Source organism: Puntigrus tetrazona, chromosome 1 (genome assembly GCF_018831695.1).
Source record: "Puntigrus tetrazona isolate hp1 chromosome 1, ASM1883169v1, whole genome shotgun sequence".
NCBI lineage: Eukaryota > Metazoa > Chordata > Actinopteri > Cypriniformes > Cyprinidae > Puntigrus > Puntigrus tetrazona.
Genome location: NC_056699.1, coordinates 6,861,926 through 6,876,058, shown reverse-complemented (window position 1 = coordinate 6,876,058; position 14,133 = coordinate 6,861,926). Strand labels below are relative to the sequence as shown.

The window sequence follows — 14,133 nt, the reverse complement described above, 5'->3', positions numbered from 1 at the left end:
GTAATGAACAGACATGTAAAAGTGAAGTGAAATTGGAAAAATTTAAAGCCACAAAGTATTACACTGCCCCTAGTGATTGCAATAAACATATTCTCTTCATAGTCCCAAGATATGCAATGAAACATTTCCTAAACCAATATTTTAGGTAATCATGTCCTTTGGGACAAACATAAATCATTTGCATGCTCATATTGGGGTTTGTACCTTCTAAAGCACTACACATCAGTCCATCCTCAATATTGTTTTACTTCAATAGGTCTTTGACAAACACATTAGTAAATAGATGAAAAGCAGACACTAGTTTAACTATTTTATCTGAGGAGTCAAAGGAAATATTGAATAATTGTTCAAATAGCAAACGCCACAAAATTATAATGTTTTTTTTTTTTTTTTAATCGTTTGTACATTGTATGCTTGCATAGGATATGTTTGTTACTGTAGGTCAGTCTTTGATGGACCGAATAAGTGTTATATACACCATAATGGTCGGTTTATCCTAAACCACCTCTTAAATGTGGGCGAAGCTTTTCTTGAAGTAAACTGGTTTCCCTCATCTTTTGAAAAAGGAATAAAATGTCTTGTTTCTCTAGCAACATAGCTTTTGGTTGTAGTTTCAAAGGTTACTGCAGGCTTTCTGAAGATGTCACGTTAAAAAGCCCTTCTTCACCGTTCCCTTCAAGATTTTCAAAGCTGGAGTACTTCCTTTGAATCAAATGAAGTATATGTGACGTAAATGTGCACCACTGTAATGCCAAACAGGTGAAGTGTCTCACAGTTTGAAATGCTATAAAGAGCTTTGAGCTGAAAGCACTTTTATCAGCATCCAGACTGGACAGATTAATTTACAATGTCAACAGCTGCGAAAAAGTAAATATCAGACCTGGGGTATGACTGTCAGAGTTAGTGCCCGTACTCCTGGCCTATTTATATCACAACTTTGTGTGAAGCTTCACAACGCTTACAGTACCTGGCACCAAGAGGGGAAAGCATCTATCTTGATTATGACAATGACGGCCGATCCGACAAAGAGTAATGATGAACCCAGGTGCTATTTTTGTTAGACAACGCCTGTTCTGTCTTTCCTAAAAGGGAAATAATAAATATGCTTTAATAAATGAAGGTTTTCCCAAGTGGACTGAAAAAAAAAATGATTTGATTTGAAGTCAAAGACGTCCCCTGAGCTTCTTCTTTGTTGAACTTTATGGATCCCTTTATGGGCTTCAATAAAAACAGAGCCTGAGGATTCAAACAGAAATGTTAAGGGAATATGTACACATGTAACACATTCTCCAAGACTAAAGTACAATCCAATTATAATTAAATATTCCACATACACTACTATACGCTATGAAGGTTTAAGCCTGTGTTTTCCTGTCTCTCTTCACTCTCCTGTATAGTAAATGGATAGAAAACACACAACCAGTACACTAATGGCTATACTTAATGAAGAAACAAGTCATTTGGTATCCTAAAAATAACTTACAAACCTTTTACAGCTCTTATATTTAGAGCATTCTGTGTTTCTCCATTTCAACCTCCATACTGGATTTATCTCATCGCTACAACATAAACCCCCTTCAAAGTTACAAAAATCACTGTAGTGGTTGTACTACTTTGGCTCATTCTGTGTACAGTAGGACTGAGAGAAAGGTTCAGTATTTCCATAACCGATTTGAGCTACTTCTTTAAAATTCCTGACTAGGGTGATCTAAAACTGTCGCATAGCAGCAGCTATCCAGTTACTGAAAAACAACTAAGGAGAGGACAGCACAGAGTCAAGCCAAGAGCTTGACACAATTATACTAATAATTGTTATAGCACATGTATATAATTTGCAAAATTAAAGGTTTCATTTTCCTTTTTTATCCTTGGATACATACAGAATATGCAAACATTAAATAAATTTTTTTTGCATTCTCAAAACCTAATTGCCCTGGGAGGTTAATAAAGATATATTATTTTATATTTACTTGGTTTAAATACTATAATCAATTATTATAATTAATTGTCAAATATACTTAAAATAACAAGCCTAATACAAGCTTATCTCACGTGATACATGTAGCACCATAAAGGCACTTTGAGATGCTTTGCTTTTGCAAATGTTGCGATCGATCTGTACAAATCAAGGATGACTGCCATACAGTACAAGCTCAAAATAAACAAATCAAAAATAAAATTTTACGTTTGATTATAAGTAGTTATAATATATGAGCGTTGTTGTAGAATTCCTGAAACACTTTTTAAATGCATAAAACATAAAACAATCAAAATGAAATTATGATATTTAATCTGCCAGGGAAATGTAACAAAGTTGAACATGCAACGTTACCTACCCACTATTGCATTATTAAGAATATGCATCCGTTTTCTTAGTTTTAATAGCATAACAGGTTGTCTTTCTTTTTTTCTATTTAAACAATGTGTGTTTAACACAAGTAAATAACTTACTGCTTAAAAATGGAAATAAACACCTAAACAGAATACACAAAATACTGTGTAAAAAAAAACAATAACAGTGGCTTCAATGTTATATAGTATGTGAATGGAGAAAAAAATTTGCCACTGCTGATAGACATTGAAGTAAAACAGCACTAAACAAAAAGTCAGTGAAACAATAAAAAACTATTCATTTGAACGATTAAGAAACACACTGCAAGTAAAGAAAGTTCGCAGATACTGGATGACTTGACTACAGGAAGGATGAATGGTTGGGGATGAAGAGTCTTTGGGCAGAAGAGCAGGAGATGGACAGGGGAGGAGAGATGGAGGCGATGGGGTATGCTGGGTAAGGCAGAGACCTACATCCAAAGGACAGGAAACCAGAGCCAGAAGGTGCAGGAGGAGAAACATTCACAGGGGAGCCAGGAGAGCTGATAGAGCAATCTGTTACATCCAAATACATAAGCATCATCAAAAAAGGCTTTACAGTACAATCACACAAAGTCTAAAAGCAGAAATATGAAGCACCACCTTTATTTCAAGTATTTCAAGTTGGACAATATTAAGAGATTTCTATTGCACAATAATATGATTTTTATAAATCCAAGAACTTTCTGACCCTCCATAGACGGCAAGGGAACTACCAAGGTCAAGGCACAGAAACGTAGTGAGGATACTGTTAAAACTGTCCATGCAGCATCAACAGTTCGACCATAACGTTCTAAAGCTATGAGTGCATATGAGTGTGTGCACATGATGTGTGTGCACATGACCCGGCTGACCCGAGAGAGAAGCAATCGTTGAATATTGTGGTTATTTCTGTTTTCTTTGTGCACAAAAAGCATTCCTGTAGCTTCACAAAACTATGACCGAACCCGTCCACATAGACTGTTTTAACAATGAGCTTTCTGTGCCACAGTAGTTCTCTAGTTGTCTGTGAAGGGTCAGAGAGCTCAGATATCATCAAAAATATCTTAATTTGTGTTCTTAATAAGTAATTAATGCCAGAATTTTAGGGTAAACTATTAAATTTTTTTTTTTTTTTTTTTACGGGCTGACCTCAAATACATGAGTATAATCAGTATAAATGTGCATGCTCACTAACAAAATCAAAAGCACTAATAATTTAATAACACTGCTCAATTCAAACCCTAAAATATTTATTTTCTGTACTATTTTTTAAAATGTTGTGATGCCTACATTCCCTGCATTTCAAGTACTTTTTATTTATTTAGACAAAACAGAACTGTAGAATATTATGATCTGTCATTTATCCGTTGTAAACCATAAGATGAAGGTAATTATAGTTATACATCTAACATAACTTTAACATCAAGGCACTCCTAATTTCAAGTGTGTAACCCGGTATTGCTTTAAATGATTTACAGAAGAAAACTAGAGCAACTGAAATAAACTAACCCAGGTTCCAGAGCGCATTCTGAGCAGCAAGCTCCTTGGCGTCCTCCAGTATAGTGCAGGCTTTATCAGGCATGAAGCTGCTCCTGGTGCTGCTGATGAACACTTTGTAGATGAGCAGCATTTTTCCCTCTTGTCCAACAAGGGAGTAGAGATGATACTCTGGCAGAGACCAGTCATTCTTGTGGCAGTAGTAATCAAGCAATGATACAGCTGAGCTCAACTGGCTGGGCTTCAGGGTGTTCAGGCCGACTGGGACCAAAGTGGATCCAGGCAGGAATGGATAGACACAGTGATCAAAGTCTACCGCATACGGGCTGCCCAAAGGAGGTTGAAGGCCAAGAGGGTGTGCATTTAAACCATCACTTATTGCTCCTGTTCCCAAGCCAATGGTCACATCATCTCTGCTCTGGATCAAGAAGTTGGAATCACAGTAATTTCCGGCAGGTGCCACTCCACTATAGCTACACCGCGACCCAAATCTTTTGTTACCATCTTTGTTGACAGGCTTGGCAAGAGTGACCTCAATGGACGAGCCATCAATAACTTTCCCATTCATGGACTCAAGAGCATTTAGGGCATCCTCACGATTATAGAAGTGTATAAAGGCATAATCCGTCAGCTTCTTAACACGTTCCACAGAGCCAGGTTTCAGGCGAGAGAACTCAGAGCGAAGCGCCTCTTCCGTGGTGCTCAGCATGAGATTACGAACATAGAGGACTCGCACTCGCTGCATGGTTTCCTCATCCAATTCCTTTTCTGGTTCGGCCCAGTCAACCTGAATGGTGTGACCCCACAGCTGAAATGTTCCTGAAAAATCAAGTTGACATTGACACACAGCAAGTTGCATATTTGTAAAGTTCTAATTTGTGTAATGTTGACGTGTCATGGTCAGGTCCCTTAAAAATGAATAGTGCTGCATGTTTGAAGTGTAGGTAAGTTTTGTCAGTTTTAAGTTATTTGGCTAAACTTGTTGTTTGATGGGCAGGGACTATTCACTGGGAATGGACTGAATAATTAAAGGTTGTCATTATATCAAATACTGGTCAAAAGAGTGGAATAATTCAAATGTTATTTAGGCTAACCATTTATTTAATCTAAAATGTAATATTATTACAAATGTTTTTACAATTTTTTTCCTGTGCTGGCAAAGCTCAACATCCACATGATTTAGTGACCACAGGTTTTTCTTACCATCATCAATGTTGAAAACTGTTGTGCTGCTTGATATTTTTGTGGAAAACTATGCTTTTTTCATTATGTTTTGATAAATACCCCCTTAAAATATGAGCAATGGAAATGAAGCAATGATCCACAGCATATAAGGAAACAAATAAATATGCGTTTCTATTGTGCTTTTGCACCTGGTATGAGTTTCCTGCGAGCCATGGCAGCTGCTTTGTGGGATTCATACTCAACAAAGGCAAAGCCACGATTCTTCATCCTGTCCACTGCACTGGGATACACAATCACATCCACAACCCCTTCGGTCACCTGTATGTAGAATTGCAATATAAAAACAACTAGGCATTAGTTTATAACATATAAGTTTTTATAAGTTTTAATATAGTTTCTGTAATGGATTAAAAAACATTTTTTGTTCACTAGATGGTGCTAGATGGTGTCACACGATGTTTTTTATGCTGTTTTAGTTCTGTGTAGTTTCTAATATGAGCAGTTATGTGATATACTGACCTTCATCATCTCCTCTTGGATCTCCTCCTTTTTCTTGTCTTTCGGGATGGAGCCAATAAAAAGGCGACAGTTGTCCAGACTTACACATACCCCTATGAACTTCCCAGGACGGATTTCGTAGTTGTCCAGAAGCTGGATGGCTCGTTGGGCTCCCTCTCGGGTGGTGTACATGACGAAGGCGTAGCCACGGTTCTCCCCGCTAAACTCCATCATCAGACGGAATTCATAGATACCACCGGCCCGCTCAAAAACAGGGACCAGCTCGTCTTCATACATATCTCTTGGGATTTTACCCACAAACACCTCACAGCCTCTTGGAGGAGGAGGGCCCTCCCAACCTGAAACATAACATTAGTTAATTACTATTATTGACAACTTAAATTTTCAATACTTATAAATCTTACAATTACAATACTTGTAAACTGTAAATAGCTACTACATGAAATTCCATTTGCAGGTTAATTTACTACCACGATACGATATGTGATTGTATTATGCGAGAAAAAGGGGCTGAAGCTTTATTGTATCTATTCAATTCTATCTTAAATTGACTGGATTGTGAAAAGGGGGTATAATGAAAAAGCTCATAGTGAGTTTGCAGACAACTGTGAACATTTTGGATACAGGGATTTCAGAAAGGCTAATTTATTTACAAAAGTACCCCAAAATAATGCCTAAATAACTATTTAGCTACTGGTCGCAGGCAAAGTTCATCCAAATATGCCAATTCTGTCATCATTTACTCTCATGCCTCAACCAGACTGAGCAAATTATGACATAATTTTTATTTTCGGGTAAATTAAGAGTTATATATACATATACTTATATGTGTGTGTGTGTGTTATTTTTATATACATTATCATATTCGTTTTACCTACAAACATGTGTATATAAACATATTACACAAAAATATTAAGAACTTATCTAATGTAATGAAACTGACATTAAGATTTCCTAGTTTACCTGGAGGTGGACCACCAAATTTTCTCTGTCCGTTTTCCTGGACCATGCTGTAGCCTGTCCTGTCCATTAGGGCCAGAAGAGCAGCTTCCTTAGAGCTGTCCATTTTGCTATTATCAGACGGCTGACTGGTGCTACCTTCATCCATAACCACTTCAGAAAACGCAGTGCTACCAAAGAAAGCCTATGTGTCAGGTTTCTATTAAATGTATGACACTCGAGGCCTTTCATTCATATGATAACGTTACTTAAAATGACGTAAACGCAGCTCCGCTAGCAAACACAACTAATTAGCATCATAACTACTGAGCTGTCAAGTAACACAATTTACGGTTTTATATGATGATTTAATGTATATACATCCAAAAAATAACAATAACTTATTAATTAATCGATATTTCATAAAAAACCTTTATAGTCGTGACAAAAATCGTCAATAACCTGAATTTAAAATGTTCGTCATATTCGACGACAACAAACCGTTTAAAATAGCGGGTACCTGCAAAGTCGACACAAAAGTGTTTTTGGTCGAATATGTTTTATATACCAGACTAATATTGTAATTTAAGTTATGTGTGGGACGCTTCTCTCAACTCTCGTGAAAAAAACAAAAACAAAAAAAACATCGGAACTAATCTCCAAACTTATATGAATGCATTTAAACAGCTTCTCTTACCTTTAGGCCACTCTGTAAATTAATTAAGTAAAATATATGTAAAATATGGCAATAAACTTGTGTGAGACACTTGATAATCGACGGTTCGATGTTGTTGACTGTTCAGTCAAACGCTACTCGAGTTTCAGCCAATGATCTTTCAAAGCGTTTCCGCTGAAGGGCTTTACGTTTGCATGTGAACGGTCAGCAAAATTCGGAGAAAAATTATGTATTTTTTTCCCCCTTCACTTTAAACTTCTGCATTGTCCAGTGACAAGAGAAAAAAAAATATGGCATTTATATTTATTTATTTTTAGACTGAATAACAAAATATACCATGGAATTATTTAAAGAGCCATTGAGTATTAAATATACATGCACAGTACATTATGATCATTAGTTTTCACATACAAATTTAAACAGACAAAAACATTAAATAGAAACTTTCTTTAATACTGATATGGCATTATTTTGCTTCACAACAAACAGTAAGAAAATAAATTATCTGATATAGCCTATCTTAACATGACAGTAATGTAAAAATCACATTCTTAACCTATCCCCTAAAAAGAATTTTTATATATATATATATATATATATATATATATATATATATATATATATATATATATAATCCAATGGTCTAATAGGTGCCCCAGTGTAATAAAACCACTCATTTGAACTCATTGATGAACAATGCTTTTGTTTTTTTTGCTTGTTTTTTTTTCTATAGAAGGATTCTAAAAATGTCCATTTCAGGATGCCATCCAAATAGTGAAGGGGATGATGAGCGTGGGTAAAATTCCAAAGATGGACACGGACCCCATATAAAACATGATGAACAAACATAACAGAAAACTTAAAAGACAACTCATTTTGCTGCACACAATCTTGCATGCGACTTTTGCAGAACTGTTGAAGAGAAAACAAGAAAGAAATACAAAAGTTAAGAATTGTGCATTTGAATTCTATCTAAGAATCATTCTAAAAAATTATAAAGATCTTTTTCTCTCTTAACACCGAGTGACTGTAAAGTTTCTTTGGTGCTGAATTGGTGGAATTTTCCCAAATGTATAAATGCACATTTTTTCAAAGGTCTACGCCAGATTTCACGATTTTCATGGTTACATTTAATTTAATGGGAAACAGATTATTTGGACACAAAAACAAAATAGCTGTCCCTTGATGAGCCTGTATTTTAGATTTTTGTGGCAAAGTCATCTTTCGACCACAGCTGGAAAGTGGTCCGTTTTATCATACGTGCTGTTGGAATATCAACGTCTTTCTTTAGACTGAAAAAAAAAGAAAGCGAGATGTTTGTGTGTGTGCGTGTGTTTACTGAAAGAGTTTCAAAGAGATTACAGCCTGTTCTCTGGAATCTGCAGATTAACATTCTTACTCAAAACCTACTGGAGCAACTGAATAAAAATTATAAATGAATAAAACACCACAAAGGTCCACGATTAGATCATTTAAACACATTTGATGCCCTGTCTGTCCTCTTTCTTATGATTACACAGTGACATTAAAATGGACTAATAAATATTGTTTAATTAACATATATTAACTTAAATACTAGATGTCTTTCTTTGACCTGTTTGTGAACTGTGGTTTTAACAAATATATATATTTAATATATATATATATATATATATATATATATATATATATATATATATATATATATATATATATATATATATATATATATATATATATATATATGTGTATATATATATATATATATATATATATATATATATATATATATATTGAGTCTGTACTATATAAACAGATATATTCGATTTTTCCAGGACTAATTCATTCCAGTTCACTTGTAACCAGCTTTATACGGAAGCAGTTTATTTCCCAATCGCAGTACATTTCCTAACCTGTTTTTTTTTGCGTGTAATCCCATTTGTAATGGAATTAGTGCTACTGCCTCACATTCCTAACCTAATTTACCAACAATAGCTGGCCAGCATTACAATCCAAATTAATATACTTTCGTCCCAATGTCAAGATAAAAAGTCAATGCAATGGCTGAAAAAGTATCCTCAGTCATAAGCAGACGCTTAATGAACCCCTTGATAACGTTGATGTTGACATGGACAAATGCATGCATTCTTAGCTATTTTTGTCTAACTTAGGAAAGTGCAATTTAGTACAGAATATCAACGTTTTTGATAATATTGATTAATAAGCATCAAAGAGCTTCAGATGACTTTTTTGATATATTTTTGACTTTATAGATATATTTTGAATGCAGATTTGCTCCCTTCCTCTGCTAAAAAATCTTACCTGGTAGGTCTGAAAGCTCATGCTGGTGCCGTATCTGCAGTACATGACGTAATGCTCGCAGTTGTACCACAGCAGACTGTAGACCACGGAGCCCAAGAGCTTCTCGGCTCTCCGAGCCACCTCGTCGCCCTCGTACGGAGACCGACTGCACACCTTGTCCATGTGGTTGACCAGAATCTCTGCTCCGTACGCAAAGTCCTCTAAGGAGTCCACCCGGACACTTGCCTGTTTTGCTATCACACCCAGAATCAGCCGGTTGTTAGTCACCATCCTCTCGATGGCCTTCTCGTCGGTGGTCAAGACCGGCAGGATGTCAGGAATGAGGTGAGCCACGCGGTTGTTCCCCAGATAGATTCCGAAATGCGTAAAGAGCGTTCGAGGGACCTCCAGCAGATCTCCTCTTTTGTAGATGGAGGTGTCGTAATGGACCGCTTTCTTCTTCTTCTTCTTCTTCTCTTCCAAGTCTGTGACCACAGCGATGTAAAAGAAGTTGTAGAGGAACTGTAGAGGAAACATCCTGGAGATGCGGTGAGCTTCTAGATGGTCTGGCACCTGCAGGTTTTATCCCACTTGAGGCAGACCGGGGAGGAGCTTGAGGATTACAAACCCAGAGCTATTTTCAGAAAAAAACTCCATAATAAGTACATCACATGCCGGATGAAACAAGCAATTCATAGTTACACAATGACTTTCTCACCCTTTGTGGATTAAATTACCTAACATTTTCTATTTATGTAAAAAAGAAAGGCAATGCTGGTTGTATAATGAACAAATCTTGCAGCAATGACTATATATAATTCCCTAAAACTAATTATAGAACTGCTCAAGATTTTCATTCTTGAGATTCTCGTTCTCGCAAACAAATGAACCTTATGCCTGACCAAACAAACATGAATTAACAGTTTTTGCCTGTTGATGCTGAAAAAAGTTCATTGTAAATGATAAGGTAAACTGTAAACATTGTCTTTGGTAAACAGCTGACAACATAAACACAAATGTAGATGTCAAGTTTTTTTATATTCATTTATATTTTCTAAAAAGCTCATTTATGTTCATACTGTTTACACTTAAAAAAATAGAACAGTGGTTCTCAACCTTTAAAATGAAAGTAGGCCTATACCGAATTCACAAATTTTATGATTTTTATGTTACATTTTAAAACAAATAACCAGTCTTGTGCGTGGTCTAGTTGATATTCTATTTGTCGGAGCAGCTTAGGAAGCCGTTTCTCGCCGTGCTTTGAGAAATGAACGGACCGAACGGCAGCTCCAGACACCTGAACGCTGCTTGAGCATGTGATACACAAACTTTGTGAGGATCAGTAATGTACATACGGGCATCCGACGCTCCAAAACAGACACGATGGCTTGTTCTGACCACTTTTTAATAACGTTGAGCCGCTTTCAGATCGTCTTCACACATCCGGAACGTTTTCATTTTTCATTTGTATTTTCGTGCGTTTAGTGATTCTGAATAGGGCCACATTAGCATAAGCAGTCCTTTAGCACCTCTCAGTGGCCTTCTTTGGTATGGCAGGTTGACTTTCAATTGAGCTTCAGGTGGTTGTATGTACTTTTAAGTTTTAAAGAATGCCTGCATTTTTAACATTTTTGCAAAGTATGAATATTTGCATCCATTTTTAATTTTGTTTAAAAAGTAATTAAGTGGACTTACAAAAGAAAGGAAAGGCTTGGGTGGGAGGTCATTACTTAAGAAATTATATATATTTATTTTATTTTTTTTTAAATAAAATAAAAAACTTATACTCTGAAGAACCGTTTCATAATCGTAAAATCCCCCCTACCCCAGTTCTACTGGTTCTTCATTGAACCTTGTGCAGTGAGAGAAAAAAAAAAAAAAAAAAAAAAAAAAAAAAAAAGTAATTCTATTTTAGCCTGCATTTGTGCTAGAATTATGCAAAAGCATATAAAACGCCATTCCGCCATTTGAACATATTTATTTACTTGCTAAAACTGTACAGCATGTTTTCAGAAAAAGGGTGTCATAAAAACCAAGTATTTACAACAAAGTAAAAATGTTAATAGGGTACATCAAGGTAAAAAACAATGAAAAGGATTAAGTTAGCAATTCTATAACAAAGCCAAAAATATTTTTTTATAGGTAAATAGTTTATAGGCGTTCAGAGTTGAAGTGTCATCCAGCCATCCACAAGATGAAAGGAATGATAAAGGTTGGAAGTGCGGTGGACGGAGCTATTCCAAGAAAAAACATGGAAAGCATTCCGATGAAAGTGGTCAGAAGAACGCTCCTCTGGTCCCGGATTACCGATTTTAAATTTTCGCAGAACTGTTGAGGGAAAGAGATGGAATAGATGAGATTCAGATTCAACACACACACACACACACACACACACACACACACAAAACCATCCGAGACATCTGTCATTCGCATCTGCATCTGAGACGGTACTGCTATGTTTTTCTGGGCGCGTATCTTTCCAAACCCACTTGCCACTGAAAGAAGCCGTTGTTCATTTTTTGCGCTAAAATGACCCAGATTTTCCGAAAAGCTCACGGTCAGCCTAAAAAAAAAAGTGAAAAATGCGTTGTCGCTGCAGATGGGAGTGGGAAATTAAAGAGAGGTGGAAAGGGGAACACCCAGCACTAAACGCCAGTTTGGCACTTCATAGGGAGCATCTTCGGGAGATTTCAGTACTAACTTTCAGTAGCCTAATACTTTTTTTAGTGGCACTTTAATCTATTCGTACAAAAATAAACTTTTTTTTTTTTTTTTAAATTTAGGTCATTTAGGAATTCATTTGTACATTTTGTTTGTAAAGCACATATGTAATGTATGTATAATATTAGAAACGTGTGTTCGGCTAAATTAAACTCGGGATGGCGAAAACAAAATGCAGGAAGCCATTTTGTTGTCATGTGACTAGAAACCCAAAGAGAAGACTCCCTCGGTACTGCTGAAGTTATACAAAATTTTAATTAAAAATAGAAAAGAAAAAAATTTTTTACATTTACATACATTTTTTGTTTAGGTCAAGTGTAATAATTAATAAAAAAAAATATGAAACCAGATACCAACGACAACAACAATATTTTCGACATTTTTAAAGTATATATATTATTATTAATTAATTTATAAGAGTACATTTCTAAGAACAAATCTTTATTTGCCTCTTATGCTTTTTTTAACATACTTATTTAAGCTATATGCATAGCATATAATCTTCATAAATTAATGTAAGGTCAGACTGCATATTCATCCGTTTAAGCTTTAAATTAAGTTTGTGCGGAAACTAATTAAAAAAGTTTTTTTTTTGTTTTTTTTCCTCCTAACCGTTCCTGTGCACACGTCATTTGTTTTGATAAATCAATCTGGCTAAACTTACCACGTACGGACAAATAAACCGCATCTTACAAACGCGCCTCGCTCGCGTATATCCGCGCGTAACATCCACAGCAGAAACCCAATACTTTAGACTCGTTTAATCATTAACCGATCCGGAGCAGGCACTAATCGCGAGGAAAAACGTGCCGATGGAAGCCAAGCGCGTTTACCTGCTCCGTCTGCACGCTGACCGCTGTCCCGTAGCGGCAGTACGTGACAAAATGTTCGCAGTTATTCCACAAAAGACTGTAGGAATCTGACCGATAAGTTTTTCAGCTCTCCTGGCGACCTCCTCGGCGGCCAGCGGCTGTCTCCTCAGGGCAGTATCCATTGTGTTGAGCAGAACCGGAGATCCGTAGGCAAAATCCTCCACCGTGTCCACCCGCACCGAGGCGTACTTGTAGATCACGCCGAGCAGCAACCTCTTGTTCGTCACAACCTTCTGGATCTGAGAGGCGTTGCTCGTCAGAACCGGCAGTATGTCGGGCATAAGGTGCGCGACTCTGTCGTCGCCGAGGTAAATGCCAAAGTGAGTGAACAAAGTGCGCGGAACCTCCAGCAGATCCCCGCGCTGGAAGCAAGCGCCGTCCTCGCGGCGCTTTGCGCATCGTTCCTGCTTGGACGGGGCCGGGCTGAAAAAGTTGAAATGCGCGAGAAGAAAGGTTTTCTCCAAAAGCAAAGCGAGGGAATCTAACATTTTGCAGCGCTGCTCGGGGTCCTCTTCCCCGCTTCTTTTTATTCTAAGGAGCAGCGGGCCGCCGTGACGTCACTGCGCTCGCGGCAAGGCTATTGGCGGCTGCTGATGAGAGATGTAGAAATGTACAGAAAATGTGGACGGGGGGACAAAAAAGGGCATTGCGGGGGTAAAATGAAAGTGTAAGTTAGCTTATCAGATGCAGCCCGTGTCATTTAGACGGACATGAGAAATGTGCGTTTTGAAATTTAGGAGTGGAAGTGAAACGTTATAAAAGTAAGGTCAAATAATCTTTGGCACCAGTCTACACCTTTTTTTAGTTGATATGTGAAAATGTGTACTTAGTAAGTAGTATATTTGTATAACTAAAATGTAGTGTTTTTATTTTAAAAGATTATTAATTTATTTTAGAATGCGTGTACGAGGGCCCAAATGCATCTATAAACTAAATAAAAATACAAAGCTTCCGGTTTAATTTTAAATACGCTATATAATATGCCACCCTGCGGTGCTCATACTGTTGTATTTCTTTACACAAAAGCTCTGGAAAATAGCAGTGCTAAAAAAGACAATAGTAGATGAAAATACTACATTTTTACATTTACAA

The 14,133-nt window shown here is 36.7% G+C and overlaps 2 protein-coding genes and 1 pseudogene across 2 annotated transcripts; all 3 read right to left on the bottom strand.

Moving 5' to 3' along the window:
- Positions 1-2,279: 2,279 nt before the first annotated feature.
- On the bottom strand, positions 2,280-7,294 carry LOC122351754 (probable RNA-binding protein 46). The gene is made up of 6 exons (XM_043249027.1): positions 7,190-7,294; positions 6,517-6,683; positions 5,554-5,891; positions 5,223-5,352; positions 3,862-4,668; positions 2,280-2,886 (listed from the first exon to the last, which is right to left on the bottom strand). Exons 2-6 carry the CDS (start codon positions 6,659-6,661, stop codon positions 2,693-2,695), a joined length of 1,614 nt encoding a protein of 537 aa, XP_043104962.1. The 5' UTR covers positions 6,662-6,683; positions 7,190-7,294; the 3' UTR covers positions 2,280-2,692.
- A 629-nt stretch (positions 7,295-7,923) lies between these two features.
- Positions 7,924-11,156, bottom strand: LOC122351792 (annotated as a pseudogene).
- Positions 11,157-11,410: 254 nt separating this feature from the next.
- LOC122351770 (lecithin retinol acyltransferase-like) lies at positions 11,411-13,578 on the bottom strand. Its single transcript, XM_043249051.1, is given in 3 exon segments — positions 11,411-11,776; positions 13,003-13,088; positions 13,091-13,578. Coding segments are annotated over 3 exon segments (678 nt in total). The 5' UTR covers positions 13,530-13,578; the 3' UTR covers positions 11,411-11,623.
- Positions 13,579-14,133: the final 555 nt, after the last annotated feature.

Bases quoted from the DNA above. Each gene is read 5' to 3' on its own strand.
- LOC122351754 (XM_043249027.1), bottom strand. From the start codon at position 6,661: ATGGATGAAGGTAGCACCAGTCAGCCGTCTGATAATAGCAAAATGGAC. The intron at 5,353-5,553 runs GTCAGTATATCA...TTCTACATACAG, and splicing joins TCCAAGAGGAGATGATGAAG to GTGACCGAAGGGGTTGTGGA. The intron at 4,669-5,222 runs GTGCAAAAGCAC...TTGATTTTTCAG, and splicing joins TCGCAGGAAACTCATACCAG to GAACATTTCAGCTGTGGGGT.